Here is a 22861-nt window from a genome sequence, read left to right on the forward strand (position 1 = left end):
GAGCGGATGAATCAGATCCTGATGAACTTACTGCAGCACTTCATCAACGAGCACCATAGCGACTAGGTCAAGTTCCTTCCTTGGGCAGAATTCTCGTATAACAATCACGTGAGTGAATCCCTCACCAAATCTCCATATAGCATAGTGTATGGACAGAAACTAAAAATCTTGTTTCCCAGTGGTGTTCACCTCCGGCAATCCTGCAGTTGATTCCTTTGTCAAGATGTTCTCCGACATCTGGATTGAAACCAAGTCCTCCCTGGAGCAGTCTTCCGTCCGTATGAAGTGGCATGCAGACAAGAAACACCTAGATCTTTCTTTGTTCCAGCGCATAGAGAAGGTATGGCTCTCTTCCAGATACGTCCGCCTCCAGGTGCCTACCTGTAAGTTGGGTCCTGACTTCATCGATACCTTTGAGGTGTGCGAGTGGATTAACGAGGTGTCCTACAAGTTGAAGCTCCCAGCCTCCCTACGTATCTCCAACTCGTTCCATGTGTCCCTCCTCAAACCTGTCATCCTGATCCATTACTACAGGGATACAGACACCTTGCCTCCTCCGGTCAGTGATGAAGACAGCTTTGAGGTAAAAGCCATCCTTGCTGTGAAAAGGTCCCAAGCTAATAACTACTTCTTAGTGGACTAGAAGGGCTTTGGTCCTGAGGAGAGGTCATGTGAGCCAAGAGAGAATATTAATGGCCCACTTCTCCTTAAGAGATTCCTGCAAAAGAGGGGGCATAAGTGGGGGGGCACTGTAACGCCTATACTGGCGTCCACGTGCTCTCCTATTTCCCTCTCCGGCAGGGACATCAGCACTCTCACCTTCCTGGCCGGCCAGCAGTGGCTGCACATCCCTGATCCATGATTCTGTCTCCCAGGGCTTGCGCACGATGCACAGACCTCCTGGGAATGCCCGTAGGGTGCACACGCACTAGGGCCAGTACCTGAAACGGAAGAGCCTCTCAGCTCAGCTGAGAGGCTTCTGGTATTTAAGGCACCTCCCCTTAAGAGGGTGCCTGGTCAACGAGTTCCTCACGTTCCTAGTTCTCAGGTCCATTGTGCTGCTGCTCTTATTGTGCTGTGTGCTTGTTGCTGATTTGTATCTGTGTTTCAACGCCTACTACGATATCAACATCGGCTGTTGCTTCTACATCCAGTGACTGTGTATCCATGGCACCAGCTGCCGAGGTACCGTTGATCCCCTGGGGATGCACTTTGTCGGCTACCTACCGATGTATGTGCCTATCGCCACCTCCATTGGCTTTAGTGAAGACTTAGTGGCTGATCCAGTTCTTTCTGCCAGGTCAGTGATCGGTACCTTAGGTCCAGTGGATCCACTAACCCCGTGCTTGCCCCGTGCTCGCCTAGCAAGCATAACAGGGATTTGATAGAGGATCCATCGCTTAGGACACTATTGTGAGGTGGATGTGCATGACAGATAGAATATCAAAACTGAAATTCCAGAAGCTGGGACAAATCCTTAATAAACGTCTATTTTATTCTATTTCATTTTTCTAATGTAAAAATCCAAAGCCCTTATCACTGGCCTATGCGTTTCAAATAGACATATCCTTAATCATGTCAGGGATATGGATTCTTAATGTACATGGAATAAACCTAGACATTTTATAAGGATTTCTCTCTGCTGCTGAATTTTTGTTTTTCATATGTATTTGGTGCATCTGAGATCAGGATACTCGTACTCAGTTCCTGGTCCACAGTGACTAAGCTATGAACTGACCACTTCTTTTGCTTACATGATAGATAGTTTTTAGATGAATAACACTTATTCTTCGAGTCACATGCTTGATTTGATCAAGAGTATTTTGGTTCTCAGTTGGGAGTAAGGGCAGCTTTGCACGTTGCAACATCGCACGTGCGATGTCGGTGGGGTCAAATCGAAAGTGACGCACATCTGGCGTCACTTTCAACATCGTGTGTAAATTCTAGATGATACGATTAACGAGCGCAAAAGCGTCATTATCGTATCATCGGTGCCGGCTCCGACTTTTCCATAATTATGCTGTCACGACAGGTACGATGCTGTTCCTCGTTCCTGTGGCAGCACACATCGCTGTGTGTTACGCCGCAGGAGTGAGGAACATCACCTTACCTGCTGTCGGCGGCTCTACGGAAGGAAAGAGGTGGGCGGCATGTTTACATCCTGCTCATCTCCACCCCTCCGCCGCTATTGGCTGCCTGCCGTGTGACGTCGCTATGACGCCGCACGACCCGCCCCCTTAGGAAGGAGGCGGGTCGCCGGCCAGAGCAACGGTCGCAGGGCAGGTGAGTGCATGTGAAGCTGGCATAGTGATAATTTTCGCCACGCCAGCTATCACAAGATATCGTACCTGCGACGGGGGCGGGGACTATTGCGTGCGACATCGCAGCATCGGCTTGCGATGTCACAACATGCAAAGCCCACCTAAGTCACAGCCACCAAATTCTGGTGACTTAGCTCTCATACGTGAACAATAGGATCAGCCATGTAAAAATCCAACATAGTGGAGCATTCGTTTGTCTAGATCATATTGCTCTCATATTAGGTGGCAAGAACCTAGTGACAGATTCCCTTTAAACGACTGCTGATTGATTTTCATGAAGCTGATCAGCAGTCAACTAATAGCCACAGTCAGCTAGTCTACATGGAACCTTAAGGCCGCTTTACACGCTGCGATATCATGACCGATATCGCTAGCGTTGGGTACCCGCCCCCATCGGGTGTGCGACACGGGCAAATCGCTGCCCGTGGCACACAACATCGCGCTGACCCGTCACACTACTTACCTGCCCTGCGACGTCGCTGTGACCGGCAATCTGCCTCCTTTCTAAGGGGGCGGTTCGTTCAGCGTCACAGCAACGTGACAGCAGCGTCACTGAACCGCCACCCAATAGAAGCAGAGGGGCGGAGATGAGCGGGACGAACATCCCGCCCACCCCCTTCCTTCCGCATTGCGGGCGGGATGCAGGTAAGGAGAGGTTCCTCATTCCTGCGGTGTCACACAGAGCAATGTGTGCTGCCGCAGGAACGACGAACTACATCGTTACTGCAGCAGCAACGATATTCGAGAATGGACCCCCATGTCACCGATGAGCGATTTTGCATGTTTTTGCGACGATGCAAAATTGCTCATAGGTGTCACATGCAACGGCATTGCTAAAGCGACCGGATGTGCGTCACAAATTCCGTGACCCCAACGAGATCGCTTGAGCGATGTCGCAGCGTGTAAAGCGGCCTTTAGTCTAAAGTCCAGGAGCTCTCTTTAGCCCCAGAAAATTGTCCAAATTAATACACTGTAACAAAACTTCAGCTTCAGATTTCATCTTCTGAATGTGAAATCTATGGTATTCAACCACAAGTATATTAGGAATATTGCATTAATTTTGATAATAAAATACTTTACCTGTTTTTCCACTTTTACTACGCGGCCCAACATACTGAGGTCATCTCCTGCCTCAATTTCATGTACAGTTTTTTCACGACTTTTTTTATCTGTTGCTATTTGACCTTTGCCAAGAATCTGATCAACCCTGCACATGAAAAATAAAGCATAAAGTAATTCATTGAACCACAATAGAAGAGACAACAAATTTAAAGAGGATGTCCACTACTTGGTCAACCCCTACTCATTCCCCTTGTTTGCCCCCATAAAAATAAATAAAAATATACTCACCGCCGTTCCAGCGGTGTCTGAAGTTGCGTTTCTGGAACCCATTTGACATTGTTATTACTAACGGGCCCTGTGACCAATCAGCGCTCGGCGTCTGTCTCCCCACCTTCAGACATGTGAGCAGTAGGTGAGCACTACGCTGACTTCCTGCTCAAATGTCCGAATGCAGGGTGAAGGAAGCCGGCAATGATTGTTCATGGGGCTCGCGTGTCATAACAATGACACAAAGGCCTCGGGAACGCGACTTCAGACATCGCTAATTTGCAAATATGCAAATTTGTATACTTGCTGTCATTGCTGATTGGTCCCAGCCATTTTTCTCAATGGATTCTATTGACAAGCAGATGATACTCTAGTCAATAATTGGTATATGATCTAAGCATGCAGATCACATACTTGAGAAAGCTCGTCGACCACGCCAAGTTGTCAGAAGAACTTGAAAGGCTATACAAAGTCAAGAGGGTGGAGCCATTTTATAGAGAAGAGAAGCTTTCTCATCCTCCACCTGACTTAAATGATGACTTGCAAGCCAAGTATGCTGTCATCATCCAAAGCCACTTCTACTAGTATGCACAGTGAGTTGTACTGGCCTTAGCTTTATCTAAACAGACAATACCAAAATACACGAGAAGTCTCGTGCCATAATTAGCATATGGAAAAAGCCATATACAGAATGTGAATGGAACAACAAAAGGAAGAAATCTGTACAAAGACTTTGTAGTTGAAAATAGATACAAATTTTATTAAATAGAGAATACAAAAGACAAAGGTTATATTGATTAAAATTTGTAGAGACAGGTGATGATAACCACCAAATGGTACCCACATACCAACCTGGCACATATTACATATTTGAAGCAGTCAGAGAGCCAAAAAAGGCCAAAATGGATGGTCAGAAAATGATCAATCAGCATAGATACAAACAAACTGCTGCAGAAACCCTGTGCTAAAATTGTAATATAATTCTCTCAAAAAAAGCAAGTATAACTAATGGCGCAGGGTATCAACCCCCACTGTGCTGACCAACTACGATGTGCCCACCGCGTCATGCAAGATAAATACATGTGTGACGTTTAGTCAGCCTATGGGAACCCTGAGCCTGAACACCAAGGCTATCAGATACAGCAGTGGAGGTACCACTCAGAGGGCAGAATCGTACGTGCAAAACACAGAGGCAGCCATGTGATCAATCAGTATAACTGCAAAAAATCACTGACTGCTAAAGATATCCTGTGCCCACATTGTAATATAATCCCAACAGAACAATATGCAAATACAAGTATGGCTAATGCCACATGGTATCAAAGCACAAAGCAATATCGTACCTGAACTATGGTATGAGGGTAAGGAACCCCGACCTATAGGTTTCGTAATCCTTCTTCCGGAAGAAGGATTACGAAACCTATAGGTCGGGGTTCCTTACCCTCATACCATACCTCAGGTACGATATTGCTTTGTGCTTTGATACCATGTGCCATTAGCCATACTTGTATTTGCATATTGTTCTGTTGGGATTATATTACAATGTGGGCACAGGATATCTTTAGCAGTCAGTGATTTTTTGCAGTTATACTGATTGATCACATGGCTGCCTCTGTGTTTTGCACGTACGATTCTGCCCTCTGAGTGGTACCTCCACTGCTGTATCTGATAGCCTTGGTGTTCAGGCTCAGGGTTCCCATAGGCTGACTAAACGTCACACACGTATTTATCTTGCATGACGCGGTGGGCACATCGTAGTTGGTCAGCACAGTGGGGGTTGATGCCCTGCGCCATTAGTTATACTTGCTTTTTTTGAGAGAATTATATTACAAGTTTAGCACAGGGTTTCTGCAGCAGTTTGTTTGTATCTATGCTGATTGATCATTTTCTGACCATCCATTTTGGCCTTTTTTGGCTCTCTGACTGCTTCAAATATGTAATATGTGCCAGGTTGGTATGTGGGTACCATTTGGTGGTTATCATCACCTGTCTCTACAAATTTTAATCAATATAACCTTTGTCTTTTGTATTCTCTATTTAATAAAATTTGTATCTATTTTCAACTACAAAGTCTTTGTACAGATTTCTTCCTTTTGTTGTTCCATTAGCTTTATCTAAGTAGTGGCCATGTATCAGGTACTGTTTCCATTATGATGGATATTAGCCAACTTGATTTCTCTGGAGAATTGCTCGACCTCCTCAGCTTTATACATGATTGGGAATACAGTTCTTTTTATGTGTGGTCATGAATTACTGAACAGCACATATTCTAATATGTACTTGATAAGTAAACAATATGCTATTTTTATACAGTCAAAACTCCTTTTATGTTGAATGAATGCATGCATGTAGCTGAGCCTGAAAAATCATACAAAAACATTCCCTAAATCATTATTTAGTATGCAAAAGAATAGACAAAACGACAGCTGTATTGATATGAAAAAGCTTTTAAATGTTCATGTTTTTCTGATGTTATACACATATAACGAAACTCTTAAAGAAAAAAGAAAAACATGCTAATCACTAACCGTGTTTGGAGGCTTTTTATCCTGCATAGCATGTCTAAATGTCCAGCAGAATATTGCTCAATCACATCTTTTACATCATAAGGACGCAAAGTTTCCTTAAACTTCCTCTTCGCTACGTGGAACTTCATGATTCTGTAAAAAATGTTAAGGTTAAAAAACTTCCCTTGTAAATCACAGATGATTGAGAATTAGTAAAATACTCACACTTAGGGAAAACAACATATTTGGGAATCGAAAAATTGCCCCTTTTTTCTAGAGTCTTAGTGCAAAACAACATATCCTATACAACAAAACAAAGACACTCTCCACTTTTTTTGAAAAAAATGTTTCCATTGTCTTTATTTTTTCACAAAAACTGATTTTTTGTATAAATAGCATACAATCATAGACAAGACAAGATGAAGTATTGTTATTATGAAAAAGCAGCTTCCACGAAAACCCGGGATCAGGAAATTCACACATCTTATCTTTAAAGAGAATTGTACATAAACCACAGGATCAATCATAATCTCAATCTATATATTGCATTACAAAAGAAGTGAAAAATTAATTTAATAATGTAAAAATAAAACCCTTAGCATATCAAACAAATGGAATATTCACATCCGTTAGGTTCACTTCAGAGCTCTAAAACACTGAAAAATGATGAGTTATTTACATGGTGCCTGTGAACTGCTCCTAAGGTGCCTGTGAACTGCTTCTAAGGTGCCTGCACTTGAATGGTGCCAGTGCTTTAATTGAAAATGCAATAGCTGTAACCTGAATAGGACACTAGATGGCATCAGTGCTCCCAAGCTCACATTTAAATCCTTAAAGATAATATGCATTATGGAACAAGCACTGGAAGCAATACACCTAATGCTATCAACATCACTTAATCCATAGTATAATTAATTAGTAGTGTTTAAAGTTACCAGGTCGTTATCAAACATAGATTAAAGCACAAATGTTATATTGCACATTGCTCTGCTCTAAATTAAATGACTTCATCTCTGAGGAAGCCATTGCGAAACACACATCAGGGGACGCAATCCTGGGACTGGTGAGAGTGACGCTTTAGAGTTTAATTTGCAGCAGGCCAATGTGCAATAGAACATTTGTGTTTTAATCTTGGGAGCACTGATGCCATCTAGTGTCCTATTCAGGTTACAGCAATTGCATTTTCAACAAATGTTTTGTTATATAGCATGTGTAACATATTTGGTAATCTGACATAAGTATTTTATACATCAAGCCAATGGCATATGTGCACAGGTGTTTTCATGCTGATTAAATCTGTACCTTGATTGTAGAATTGTAGAAATCCAGTATGGAAATTGTATGCATATGAGCTACATGTGCTTCACAGTGAGACATTGCCTACCTTCTTATTCCCTGCCCGTTGCCTACCTTTTGTGTCCAACTGATATGTCACTCTTGTTTCAATTACCTACCAATCCCAGACTTGACACTTTTTCACTGCTGCTTATTTCCACACCGCTTTATTCCTTATATAGGGATGATGAGTATGCAGATCAATACACTGGGTCTAACTATGTAGTGAGTATGTACTGTACAGGCACTGATGACGCTTGCACAAGATGTCAGCCAGGAGAGGCAACTCACAGAAAGAAGAGTGATTTGTTTTTCTGTAGTGGTGTGGGGTGGTAGCCATGGGTGAGGGATTAACTCCGGAAGTCTATGGGAGCCCAGTATGTTACATGAAATACCTGATCCTAGCTGGGTGTATGCACTTGGTCGTGTGGGCTGGGTACCCATGCAGGTGCATACTGCCGCTGACGCCTGCTGGACTAGACTGGAGGATGACTCAAGGAGACCAGCAGTTCATTTCAAACAACTCTTTACTGTATAGTTCATTCTCTTTCACAATTTTACTTTCCGGATAGTGAGCACATATCTTCCAGCATGTTACAGTTTTACTCAGCGCTATCAGACACACGTCACTTCCCTCTGGGTTGTGTCTGATCTAACCGGTCCAGTGAGTCAGAGTGCATTTACATATGATTTTAATAATGAATTTCTCAGAAATTGCAAAACAAATGTCTACAATCAAGGTGTGGATTTAATCAGCATGAAAGCGCCTGTACATATTTGCCATTAGTCTGCGGTATTAAATCCCTGTGACAGGTTCCCATAAAGGGTTATTCCCAAAATACAGTGACTAAAATAATTATTTGATCCTTTGCTGATTTTGTAAGTTTTCCCACTGACAAAGACATGAACAGATAGAATAGCCAAAATAAAATCCAGAAAATCACATGGTATAAATTACAGTGTACAGTGTGTCCACCCATATCCTGTCCACCGCCATTAACTTGAGAATGGTGGCAGCGATAGGCATAGAAGTGGTGTCTAGGTATAGTAAAGTAGCCATGCGCTATGCAATGAAACCACCTATAGCCCCACCTGGTGGAAATCAACGGAGTTAGCATTTTTATCTCGAAAACGGAACGAGATAGAGAAAAAAAGTGAATTACAAAGTTGTAGGGCATCATTAATTCAATACGAATCGACACCTTAGAACGTGTAAAACTCAAACGGCTGCGGACGTGAAGCGATACCTCATGGAGACCTTCCTACAAGTCACTGGGTATGGTGGCTGCGTGGAGTGGCCTCCACGCTCACCTGACCTGACCCCATTGGACTTTTCTGTGAGGTCACATCAAACAGCAGGTGTATGCGACCCCTCCACCAACATTGCAGGACCTATGATGACGTATTACAGATGCTTGTGCAAACGTGTCACCTACCATATTGCACAACGTGCAGCAAGATACAGTATGCTGTTCAGAGTCCAGATGTACATTGCTGCTGATGGTGGCCACTTTGCGCATCAAAGTTAAATGAGCGCCATATGCGTGACCAGCGTTCAATGTTTTGGAGGGGGTCATGGGTTTCATATAATTTTTCTCTATTTCGTTCTGTTTTCGAGATAAAAATGCTAACTCCGTTGTTTTCCACCAGGTGGTGCTATAGGTGGTTTAATTGCATACCGCATGGCTTCTTTACTATACCTAGACACCACTTCTATGCCTATAGCTGCCGCCGTTCTCAAGTTAATGGCGGTGGGCAGGATATGGGTGGACACTCTGTATAAATTTATTTGCATTTTGCAGAGAGCAATACTTATTTGATCCCTCTGGCAAACAAGACTTAATATTTGGTGGCAAAACCCTTGTTGGCCACACAAAATATTCACACTTTGGGTACAATTTGGCCATTTTCAATTAGGGATGTACTCACTTTTTGTTGCCAGCGGTTAAGACATTAATGGCTGTGTTGTGTTATTTAGAGGGCACACCAAATTTACACTGTTATACAAGCTTTACACTGACTACATTATATTGTATTAAAGTGTTATATCTTCAGTGTTGCTGATGAAAAAGCATCTGTGTTTATAAAGTTTGTGAATATAATTTTTCTAGTTAGGTAATAAAGATATCACTGCTAGAAATCGTTTGTCATTTTTGGGCACAAAAGTTCTTACATAGATTTAAACTACCACAAGAGGGCAGCAGGCACAAAACAATGTCCTAACATTTATATTGTGCCTCGGAAAGTAAATGCAGCATGATTGGCAGCTAAATACATTCTCAATATACTTTTATTGAGAATCTATGTTATCCTAAAAGCCAAAAACACAGACACAGATAAGTACGACTCTTTTTCTAAGATGAAAGATGCAGTAGATTGGTAGGGTAGAGGCAGGACAGAGCCTCGGTGATTTTAAACACTTGTGAAGGAATGAGGTGGAGTAGGTCAAAACATTTTCGAGAAAGACAAGCGGACTTTGACAATAAACCCCTCCTTGGTGAACAAGTGACTGCAGAGTAAACTTCAGAAACTGTTCCAGTGAGACTGAACTCTTTGGCGGTTTTGCTGCATCCTGCTAGTGCATTAGTTCCTTGGCCTGGGCAAGTTATAACTCTTGCCCTCTATTTGCTGTAAAGAATTGCTGGATTTTTGAAGGAGATTTTATCCCTCTTTTTGTTGCTTTTTTAAATTTAGATATCAGTGTAGGGACCCATAAACATGAGGTCCCGTGAAGTGGGTTGTGGGCAACCGTATTTTGGCCATAATACCAACCAATACCTCATATATATTTTATATATGTTTTTTGCATATAACATTTTATACAGGATGCAGCCAGGCCCCTTAATATTAGGCCTTGTATATTGGAGTTCCTGTCCTTGGATAGTACTGGCGCAGCCTACCTGGTCGAGTAGTATGGGCATGACTAATAGGCTGCTAACCAGTTACTGTGCACCTACATGTGTAAACGGCGCCCTATACAAGCCACTTGTGTGCAATTTTATCATCCAGCAATCGCCCCCTCCATGAATTGGAAGTGTGTGAGTGATTTGCTTCTTTTGCACCTGTTATGCCTCCACCTTATTGGGGGTTTTGCTGCATCCTGCTAGTGCATTAATTCCTTGGCCTGGGCAGGTTATAAATGCTGCCCTCTATTTGCTGTAAGTAATTGCCGAATTTTTGGAAGAGATTTTATCCCTCTTTTTGTTGCTTTTAAATTTAGATATCAGTGTAAGGACCCACAAACATGAGGTGCCGTGAAGTGGGTTGTGGGCTACCGTATTTTGCCATAATACCAACCAATACATCATATATATTTTATTTATGTTTTTTGCAAATAACATTTTATACAGGATACAGCCAGGCCTCTTAATGTTAGGCTTTGTATATTGGAGTTCCTGTCCCTGTATGGTGCCCTTGGATAGTACTGGCGCAGCCTACCTGGTCGAGTAGTATGGGCATAACTAATAGGCTGATAACCAGTTACTGTGCACCTACATATGTAAACGGCACCCTATACAAGCCACTTGTGTGCAATTTTATCATCCAGCAATTGCCCCCTGCATGAATTGGAAGTGTGTGAGTGATTTGCTTCTTTTGCACCTGTTATGCCTCCACCTTTTTAGGAGTTTTGCTGCATCCTGCTAGTGCATTAGTTCCTTGGCCTGGGCAGGTTATAAATGCTGCCCTCTATTTGCTGTAAGTAATTGAAGTATTACTTGCCAGCCATTTAAATGGATGGGCCAAGACATGGATGGGCCAGGAGATGCTCAATGAGCGAGAGAGGCTCAGGTTCATGTAGGAGAGCCCTCAGCAGGCAACCTTCGCCTCTGATATTCATGTGCTGAAACTGGACATATGCACAGTGGCTTGGCATCAGTGGCATAACTACAGTCTGATGGGCCTCAATGCAGAGTTTGAGCCTGGACCCCCCATCCTGGACCACTTCTTGGTATATATGTCCACTATCATGGCCCCATTGAGGTAGATATATCCTCATCATTACCCTATCATGGTATATCTCCCCATCATGGACCCATCCTGGTCTATGACCCCCATCATGCCTATATCCTGGTATATATGGACCCATCCTGATATATGTCCCCATCCTGGTGTATGACCGTGATCATGCATATAGCCTGGTATATATGGTCCTACCCTAGTATATCTCCCCATCATGGCACCATCTTGTATGACCCCGATCATGGATATAGCTTGGTATATATGGCCCCACACTGGTATATATGTCCCATCATTGCCCATCCTGGTATATATGGCCCCCCTATCATGGCCCCATCCTGGTATATAGCCCCTCATCCTGGTATATAGCCTCCATCTTGGTATATAGCCCTCCACTGTGATATATAGCCACCCTATTCTCATATATAGGCCCCTCATTCTGGTATATAGCCCCCTTCATGCTATATAACCCACTCATCCTGGTATATAGCCCCCATCATGCTATATAGCCCACTCATCCTGGTATGTAGCCCCCACTGCTCTGTACACAGTAAAAAAAAAATAAACAATTGTACTATGTTCACTTTCATAATGAGGCATATGGAATTTTGCATAGATAGGTAGGATGGATGTATAGATAAATAGATGTACAGACAGATAGGATGTATACACAGACAGACAGTTTACACAGGCAGACAGTATACACAGAGAGATAGTATACACGGACAGTATACACAGACAGACAGTATACACAGACAGATACACAGACAGATAGTATACACAGACAGATATTATACACAGACAGTCAGATAGTATACACAGACAGACAGTATAGACAGACAGTATACACAGACAGATAGTATACACAGGCAGACAAATAGTATGCACAGACAGATAGTATACACATACAGACAGCTACATATTGCACACTATACAGGACACACATAAGTTATATATAACACATACAGACAGCACATAACACGATTCACATTATGCTCACCTCCTTCTTGGCCTCCTGGAGTTCCTAGGGTCTTTAGAAGCATCTTCTCCAGCCGCAGCAGTGCAAGCATCCCTCCCCCCTCTCTCTGTGTGGTGAAGACGGGAGCAGACAGGACACAGAGGAGGGGAAGGCGCCCTGTGCTGGAACCTGTGCACCGCAGGAGCAGCAAATGACAGTGAACTGCTGCTCCCTGTGGCGCCCCATCTGCTGTCTGCCGGAAGGGGCCCTGTGTGACTGGTGGCCATGGTACTCACTTACCCTGCACTCCCCTGGCATCCTCCTGCGACACTGGGAACTGACCAGCGTGTAAGTGGCACAGCGCATGACGTCAGTGTGATGTGCGGCCACTTACAGCAGTGTCAGCTATCAGCATATTCTCTGCTCCCCATGCCCAGGATCGTGTGCGTAGGGAGCAATAATCATGGCCTTAATGGGCGCCTTACACATTGCAGTACAGAGACCCGACAGATCTCTGTGCTGCGATGTATTTCAGCTGGATGCACAGCCTCCAATACACATCTATCTGAATCAGGGTCTGGGGCTGGCAGGCCTACTGCACCCCCAGGCCCGATCGTAGTGGTGACCTCTGCGACTGTGGTAGTTACGCCCCTCCTTGGCATTAAGCATGAAGTGATGAAATGTTTTCACGCAGACTTTCAAAACCTGTGTACATCCTTTTGGTTGTAAGTTTGACTTGTGACTACCTGACGTGCTGAAAATTCCCTATAAAAACACAAGCATGACAGAATATAATTTCCGGGCTGTAGTCTGTTCATCCAGAAAGCCAGGCAACCCTTCTCTTGGGGCACAGTCTGAGCGTATACATTGTCTCATTCAAGGGCACCAGCTTGCCGGGAAAATTGAAAATGTACAGGTACATCTCAATAAAATGGAATATCATCAAAAAGTTAATTTCAGTAATTCAATACAAAAAGGGAAATGCATATATTATATAGCGTTATTACAAACAAAGTGATCTATTTCAAGTGTTTATATCTGTTAATATTCATGATTATGGCTTACAGACAATGAAAACACAAAAGTCATTATCTCAGAAATTAGTATAATTACCACAAAACACCTGCAAAGGCTTCCTAAGCATTTAAAATTGTCCCTTAATCTGGTTCAGTAGGTTACACAATCATGGGGTAGACTGATGACTTGACAGATGTCCAGAAGGCAGTCATTGACACACTCCACAAGGAGGGTAAGCCAGAAAAGGTCTTTGCCAAAGAAGCTGGCTGTTCACAGAGTGCTGTATCCAAGCATATTACTGGAGAGTTGAGTGGAAGGAAAAAGTGTGGTAGCAAAAGGTGCACAAACAACCAGGATAACCACAGCCTTGATAGGATTGTTAAGAAGGCCATTCAAAAAGTTGGGTGAGATTCACAAGGAGTGGACTACTGCTGGAGTCAGTGCTTCAAGGGCCACCACACACAGATGTATCCAGGACATGGGCAACAACTGTCGCATTCCTTGTGTCGAGCCACTCATGACCAATAGACAATGCCAGAAACATCTTACCTGGGCCAAGTAGAAAAAGAACTGGACTGTTGCTCAGTGGGTCCAAGGGGTTGTTTTCAGATATATATAATATTCTAATTTTCTGAGATAATGACTTTTGGGTTTTCATTGGCTGTAAGCCATAATCATCAACATTAACAGAAATAAGCACTTGAAATGGATCATTCTGTGTGTAATGACTCTATATAATATGTTTCCCGTTTTGTATTGAATTACTGAAATAAACTTTTTGATGATATTATAATTTATTGAGAAGCCCTGGTACATTCATATTTGCTAAGCTTTTGCGCACTGCGGATGGTTGAGGAAAACATCACCTACTGGACTCACTAGAGCTGAGAATTGACTATAGTAATGAATAAAGTATTTTCAATGTATGGTGCATTTATATCAGTAGACCTTCAGAGCATGAGCTTTTGAAGGAATGGTTATTCCCTATTATCCCCAGTGTAAACGTGGATGGCTATAGGCCTGAACTTGACCACCAGGAATGGGTTGTTGGTGGCTAGAGGCTGGAACACTTGACAGTGAGCCTAAAGGTGGCTTTACACACTGCAACATCGCAAACGACATCGCTGTAACGTCACCGGTTTTGTGACGTAATAGCGACCTCCCCAACGACATTGCAGTGTGTGAAACACATCAGCGACCTGGCCCCTGCTGTGAAGTTGCTGATCGCTACAAATCGTTCAGGACCATTCTTTGGTCCTTTGTTTCCCACTGTGCAGCAAAGTTTCAGTGTGTAAAGGGGACTTAAAACACTGGAAACGAGTGATGTGTCACAATATCTGTCAATCACTATTCTCTGTCAGTCGGTCTCTCCCTCTCTGTCTCTATTCTCTCTCTGTCGGTCCGTCACTATCTCTGTCCCTCTCTCACAGTCTGTCGGCCATTTTCCCCTCCTCTCTCATACTCACCGATCCCCGATCCCCGGCGCGGCGCTGCACGGTGTTCACACTGCTGCGGCGGCTTTTCCTCTGTTGAAAAAGCCGGCCGCTCATTAAACAATTTTGTATTCCCTACTTTCCCTGCCCACAGGCGCCTATGATTGGTTGCAGTGAGACACGCCCCCACGCTGAGTGACAGGTGTCTCACTGCACCCAATCACAGCAGCCGGTGGGCGTGTCTATACTGTGCAGTGAAATAAATAATTAAATAATTAAAAAAACCGGCGTGCGGTCCCCCCCAATTTTAATACCAGCCAGATAAAGCCATACGGCTGAAGGCTGGTATTCTCAGGATGGAGAGCTCCACGTTATGGGGAGCCGCCCAGCCTAACAATATCAGTCAGCAGCCGCCCAGAATTGCCGCATACATTATATGCGACAGTTCTATGACTGTACCCGGCTCTTCCCGATTTGCCCTGGTGCGTTGGCAAATCGGGGTAATAAGGAGTTATTGGCAGCCCATAGCTGCCAATAAGTCCTAGATTAATCATGTCAGGCGTCTCCCCGAGATTCCTTCCATGATTAATCTGTAAATTACAGTAAATAAACACACACACCCGAAAAAATCCTTTATTAGAAATAAAAAACACAAACACATTCCCTCATCACCAATTTAATCAGCCCCAAAAAGCCCTCCATGTCCGGCGTAATCCATGGACCTCCAGCGACGCTTCCAGCTCAGCTGCATGGAGGTGACCGGAGCTGCAGAACACACCGCCGCTCCTGTCACCTCCACGCAGCTAATGAAGACAGCGGCGCAATCAGCTGAGCTGTCACTGGATCCAGCGGTGGATGCAGCGGTGGCCGCGGGTAACCTCAGTGACAGCTCAGCTGATCGCGCTACTCACCGCCGCTCCGGTCAGCTCCACGCAGCAACTGAGGTGAGTAGCGCGATCAGCTGAGCTGTCACTGAGGTTACCCGCGGCCACCGCTGCATCCACCGCTGGATCCAGGTAACCTCAGTGACAGCTCAGCTGATCGCGCTATTGTCTTCATTAGCTGCATGGAGCTGACAGGAGCGGCGGTGTATTCTGCTGCTCCTGTCACCTGCATACAGCAGAGCTGGAAGCGACGCTGGAGGTCCGTGGATTACGCCGGACATGGAGGGCTTTTTGGGGCTGATTAAATTGGTGATGAGGGAATGTGTTTGTGTTTGTTATTTCTAATAAAGGATTTTTCAGTTGTGTGTGTTTATTTACTGTAATTTACAGACTAATCATGGAAGGTATCTCGGGGAGACGCCTGACATGATTAATCTAGGACTTATTGGCAGCTACGGGCTGCCAATAACTCCTTATTACCCCGATTTGCCAACGCACCAGGGCAAATCGGGAAGAACCGGGTACAGTCCCAGAACAGTCGCATATAATGTATGCGGCAATTCTGGGCGGCTGCTGACTGATATTGTTAGGCTGGGGGGCTCCCCATAACGTGGAGCTCCCCATCCTGAGAATACCAGCCTTCAGCCGTATGGTTTTATCTGGCTGGTATTAAAATTGGGGGGGACCGCACGCCGTTTTTTTTAATTATTTAATTATTTATTTCACTGCACAGTATAGACACGCCCACCGGCTGCTGTGATTGGGTGCAGTGAGACACCTGTCACTCAGCGTGGGGTCGTGTCTCACTGCAACCAATCATAGTCGCCTGTGGGCGGGGAAAGTAGGGAATACAAAATTGTTTAATGAGCGGCCGGCTTTTTCAAAATAGTAAAAGCCGCCGCAGCAGTGTGAATGCCGTGCAGTGCCGCGCCGGGGATCGGTGAGTATGAGAGAGGAGGGGAAAATGACCGACAGACTGTGAGAGAGGGACAGAGATAGTGACGGACCGACAGAGAGAGAATAGAGACCGAGAGGGAGAGACCGACTGACAGAGAATAGTGATTGACAGATATTGTGACACATCACTCGTTTCCAGTGTTTGACTACCTAGGTCGTTCTGCAGGTCCAGATCGCTGTTGCGTCGTTGGCCAGGTTTGCCTGTTTGACAGCTCACCAGAGACTCACCAGAGACTTTGTAGCGATCCCGGCCAGGTTGGAATCGCTGGTGGGATCGCTGAAAGTCTCAGTGTGTAAAGGGGCCTTAAAGGGAAGCTTTTCAGTGGGTTCTTAAAGTGCTTAGTGAGATTAAGAAATTCACAAGTATCAGAGTGGTGTTCTTTTCATGCTGCTAATTTTTGGATGAATAGTGCTGCTTCTTTGAACTACATTTGCTGTCGTCAGTTAGCCTAAACTTTCTGATAAAAATACAGATGTTTTGTTCCTTTGTTCATGGAATTACCAAATATTTTCTTTTAAATAGAAGATCAATAATGTTGTTACTCAATGAGTGATTAAAACTTAAGTTCTGCTAGTGAGAATTGCTATATGGCTTTATAATGAAAATGTTCATTTACGTCACACCCTGGTTTAAATAAGTAGTTTCCCACTAATTGGATTCCACTAATTTAGATTAATATTATAGCCTTAACCTGGAAAGAAACATATTTGCCAGATCCATTTTTTTAATGTGACTTAGGTGTTGTCTCACATATTTTTATTCTAATTTGGATACAATGCCATTTTAACCAAGTTTAATCCCAATAAATGTTATTCGTGGTACAAAAAGTTGCTTTAACTTTTTTCTTTGAAGAATACTCAGCTTAGAGAGATCACTACTTTTCGGTGACCTTGCAGAATAAAGTGCTGAACACAAAAGGAATAACAATATTTCTGGATATTATATAAGTTGTATTCTACAATTTTAGGAGTTTTCATCTCTGCATGATCTAGTAACTATAGGATACAGCTATTTCTCTTTGTGTGCTCTGTCTCTTGCTTCAGTGTAGTAGGTGTAGTGGGTGTATTGCCTGCCCCGTCATAAAAATTGGAAAGGACTTTCAGAGCCATAATACGGGTAAAACATACTCAGTGAGGTCATTCATTAATTGCCGTACATCTGGGGTAATATACAAAGCCACTTGTTCATGTCTTGTCAAATACGTGGGAAAAACAAAACGAGAGCTACGGCGCAGAGTTGGAGAACATCTGCGGGATATAGCTAATAAACGAGATACCCCCTTGTCCAAGCACATTAACCAGGTACATGGCGGCGACACAAAGGGCCTCACGTTTATGGGCATTGACTCTGTCACCCGCCCTTTTCGGGGGGGGGGACTGGGACAAGAGCCTCCTACAACGTGAGACATTTTGAATCTACACTCTAAGGACTCAGGCCCCTATGGGCTTAAATGAGATCCTTACTTTCAGTTGCTTTCTGTGAAAGGGATAAAATAAGGCCAGATAGGGTGAGCCACCGTAGAGCGGGGGCGCCATGAAGTGACGGATAGGGCGCCGACCTCCGCAGTCAGGTAGGTTCAGATGACAGTTTGGACTAGGGTCAGTTGTATCTATGATACTGTCCATTTGGAGGATTGGCCTTCTATTTTAATAAAATTAATAACCCAAAAAAAATCTAATATCCCTTGATATAAATTCTCTTTGTTTTCTATTTACTTGTCCTTGTTCGTCAGGAACCTAACAAAAATACCAAATTCTTTATTCTGTATCCATTGAATTTGGATCAGTTGTTTTTCGGACGGGTTACTCCGTCCTTTTATCATCACCTAAACTAAGTAGAGAAAATAGCTATACCCCAAAAAGAAATACCTCTTTTTCCTTCTTCATTATTATACATCTAAACTCTCTTTTTTTTTATAAAGATTATGCTAAGGAAGGGACTCCAGGTATATACATAACTAAAAAGTTATGGTCATGATTCTATATATTGGGAAAACCACACTATTTTACAATACCATCTTTTATAAAATGATATATAATCCACATATAATTCCCTCCTAAGGGAACAAGCCTGACCGCTGACTATATAAAGACCTCTGTGTTTTTACATATACAAGTGTCCCCTTTTGCCTGTGAAACGAAGGACTGTGGGCGTGGCCTGAACGGAGGTCACATGACCGCGACTTCCCCTAATACTATTGGTCTATATGTTCCTCACTAGGAACTGGGCTTGGGGGCGCGGCTTAAACAATGACCATGTGACCGCGTCATTGTGATCAGTACCCAGCATGCATTTGACCAGGAACTGACCTGAGCATGTGACCGGGACTTATGACGTGGTGGTCACATGGCAGGTAAGAATGACGCGGTGCCCTGACTCGGCGGTCATGTGACTGTTGTCACATGGCGCGCGATCTTTAAAATGAGGCTATATAGGGCCGGAAATGAGAATACCGGCGTTTCCAGCATTTTATGTGGACTCCACAAGAAGCGTGGTCCCCGGACCCGGTGTGTTATGAAGTTCACACCTAGGGCAATATAGGTCCCATGCTCCTCTAATAAGGTAACATATGCTTATGATTTGGGGATATATATAGCAATGATTTTTCTCTACTTGAGCACCACTTAGACTGGGTATTAGCTCACTATGTCTTTTCTATACTACAGCCTCCATATAATACTTTCCCCTGATGAATCAATAAGAGGAAACGCGTTGGGAAGAAAAAAAAGGAGGGCATTGAGCATATTCTAGCTATTACCTTTGGGCTGAATTCACATTGAGCATCATGTCCCATTTAAGGTAATATCTATTAATTTTTTTCTGCCAGAGAGGATGGGTGAAATGTGATACCCTATTTCTGCCAGAGGTAAAACAGCAATTTGAGGTAAAAAACAGATATTGAGTGTAATTGCACTACCCTTTGGATAAAAATATTTGATAATGAGATACCATAGGAGTAATTGATATCTGACTTATATTTTTTTTTTTTCCAGTGAGGTTTTGAATATCTCCTGGAATTGAGTACCCAACTTGTCTGTGTCCGTCTAAATTTGTGTGATATCTTGCACGGGTGAATACTAGACCATGAGTCGTTTTTAATAGACTTAATTAAAAGCTAAATTTTAACTTTATTGCCATCTGCTGTACATTGCTCTGTCTCTTGCCATTCTAGTGTCTCCCCCTCCACTCTTCATAGAGTTTTATAGGTAGCAGGAGTAATTTGATCTTTAAAAAAACTTCACCCCTTACCGACCTCAAAACACAGTTTTATTATACGTTGCATGAGCCAACTCCATATCGAGCAGATGCTGGCTGTATTAAATAGCCGGAATCTGCCTCCAACAGCAATGATTAGAACTAGTTCTGATTTTGCTGCTGTTTAACTTTATTAATGATCTTGTGGATGGGATAGATAGTAAAGAGTCAGTCTTTGCTGATGATACCAAGCTATGTAGTATATTAAAAACTGACCTTGATAGTACAATATTACAAAAAGATCTCGATAAGATGTCAGTATGGGCAGATACTTGGCAAATGAGATTTAATGTTGATAAATGTAAAGTAATAGACTTAATATGTAGTAGACCGATAGCTGCATATACATTAAATGGAAGTAAACTCGGGACTACAGAACAGAAGGACTTGGGTATTCTCATTACAAATAAGCTGAGCAGCAGCACTCAATGTCAGGCAGCAGCTGCTAAAGCAAACTAGATTTTAGGGTGTATAAAAAGAGAAATTAGATCCCATGATCCAAACGTATTGTTACCTGTCTATAAATCACTTGTAAGGCCACATCTGGAATATGGGATCCAGTTTTGGGCTCCACATTTTAAAAAGGACATTCAGAAGTTTGAGTCAGTTCAAAGGCGGCTAACTAGACTACTACAAGGAATAGAAGGCCTCCCATATGATGACAGGTTGAAAAAGTTAGATATGTTTAGCTTAGAAAAAAGACGTCTCAGAGGAGATCTCATTTATATGTATAAATACATGTGTGGTCAATATAAAGGACTGGCACATGACTTATTTCTTCCAAAGAGAATACTAAGGACCAGGGATCATTCCCCGCTAGTGGAAGAAAAGAGATTCCGGCAGCTAAATAGGACGGGTTCTTTACAGTTAGAGCAGCCAGACTGAAGAATGCCCTACCATAAGAGGTAGTAATGGCAGATATTATAACAGCTTTTAAAAAAGGGCTGGATGATTTCCTCAGTACACACATCATTGTTGGTTATAAATGACTTAATGACAAAATGTATAATTGATGGAGGAAGGTTGAACTAGATGGACCTACGTCTTTTTTCTACCTATGTAACTATTTAGATGTCACTCACTGACAGCAGCATTTAAATAAAGCAAACTAGCTCCCATCAGCTTCCCATGATTATGGGGTACCGTTGAGTTACCATGGTAGCCGTGGACCTGCTGATATCCATCATGGCTGCATCTTGGTACTCCACATGCTGGGCTTCATAGGAAACCAAAATTTACACTATTTCACTATTTGCTGTGGGATAGCAGTGTATGTGATAGGCAATCAAACATCTCAAGTCCCATAATAGAAGTAAAAAAAAAATTAATTTTTTTAAAGAAGTCTTTAAGGAACTATATATATATATATATATATATATATACACACACACACACCGTATTTTTCGCTTTATAAGACGCACCTGATTATAAGATGCACCCCCAAATTTGGTGAAGGAAAAGAGAATTTTTTTTTAATAAATGGGGTCCGTCTTATAATGCCAGTGTCCGTCTAACAAATCATATAGGGTATATGTCCCTCATAGCTCCCCCACCTAAAATTAGCCCCCTTAATCTGGATATGGCCCCCTTATATTGAATATAGCCCCCTTGTGCTGGCACATGTCCCCCAGTGATGCCACATGTCCCCTATGGCTGGCACACGTCCCCTATGGCTGGAACATGGCCCCCTGTGGCTGGCACATGGCCCCCTGTGGCTGTCAACTGGCCGCTATTGCTGCCCATGGCCCCCTGTAGCTGGTACTCTGCCTCTATTGCTGCCCATGGCGCCCTGTGGCTGGCACACGGCCTCTATTGCTGCCCATGGCCCCCTGTGGCTGGCACATGGCCCCTATTGCTGCCCATGGCCCCCTGTGGCTGGCACACGGCCTCTATTGCTGCCTATGGCCCCCTGTGGCTGGCACATGGCCGCTATTGCTGTCCATGGCACCCTGTGGCTGGCACATGGCCTCTATTGCTGCCCATGGCCCCCTATGGCTGGAAAACTGCCCCTATTGCTGGCACACGTCCCCTATTGCTGGCACATGTCCCCTATGGCTGGCATACGGCCCCCTGTGGCTGGCACACTGCCCCCTGTGGCTGGCAACCGGCCCCTATTGCTGCCCATGGCCCCCTGTGGCTGGTACTCGGCCCCTATTGCTGCCCATGGCCCCCTGTGGCTGGCACACGGCCTCTATTGCTGCCCATGGCCCCCTGTAGCTGGCACATGGCCCCTATTGCTGCCCATGGCCCCCTGTGGCTGGCACACGGCCCCTATTGCTACCCATAGCCCCCTGTGGCTGGCACATGGCCGCTATTGCTGTCCATGGCCCCCTGTGGCTGGCACACGGCCCCTATTGCTGCCCATGGCCCCCGGTGACTGACACATGGCCGCTATTGCTGTCCATGGCCCCCTGTGGCTGGCACATGGCACCTATTGCTGCACATGGCCCCCTGTGGCTGGCACACGGCCCCTATTGCTGCCCATGGTCCCCTGTGGCTGGCAGATGGCACCTAGTGCTGCCCATGGCCCCCTGTGGCTGCCATACGGCCCCTATTGCTGCCCATGGCCCCCTGTGGATGGCACACATCACCCTGTGTTTGATATGGCCCCCATGTTGCTGCTTATAGTAAAATAAACTCTTTTCTTACCTTTTCCAGTGCTGTCCTCCCTCGTGTCCCTGTCCCTGTCCCTCCCTGTCCAAAAGTTTGGACACACCTTCTCATTCAAAGGGTTTTCTTTATTTTCATGACTGAAAATTGTAGATTCACATTGAAGGCATCAAAACTATGAATTAACACATGTGGAAATAAATACTTAACAAAAAAGTGTGAAACAACTGAAAATATGTCTTATATTCTAGGTTCTTCAAGTTAGCCACCTTTTGCTTTGATTACGGCTTTGCACAC

At 44.0% G+C, this 22861-nt stretch overlaps 1 protein-coding gene across 4 annotated transcripts in view; it reads right to left on the reverse strand.

The window, feature by feature from the left end:
- KCNQ5 (potassium voltage-gated channel subfamily Q member 5) overlaps nucleotides 1-22861 on the reverse strand; it is an 894563-nt gene that overhangs the window by 23849 nt on the left and 847853 nt on the right. For all 4 annotated transcript variants that reach the window (XM_075340207.1, XM_075340208.1, XM_075340210.1 and 1 more), the window contains 2 exons: nucleotides 6179-6310; nucleotides 3402-3528 (listed from right to left, as the gene is read on the reverse strand). In XM_075340207.1, the coding sequence (XP_075196322.1) occupies nucleotides 3402-3528; nucleotides 6179-6310 (259 nt within the window). The remainder of the gene's footprint in view (nucleotides 1-3401; nucleotides 3529-6178; nucleotides 6311-22861) is intronic.

This window comes from Anomaloglossus baeobatrachus, chromosome 3 (genome assembly GCF_048569485.1).
Source record: "Anomaloglossus baeobatrachus isolate aAnoBae1 chromosome 3, aAnoBae1.hap1, whole genome shotgun sequence".
Taxonomy (NCBI): domain Eukaryota; kingdom Metazoa; phylum Chordata; class Amphibia; order Anura; family Aromobatidae; genus Anomaloglossus; species Anomaloglossus baeobatrachus.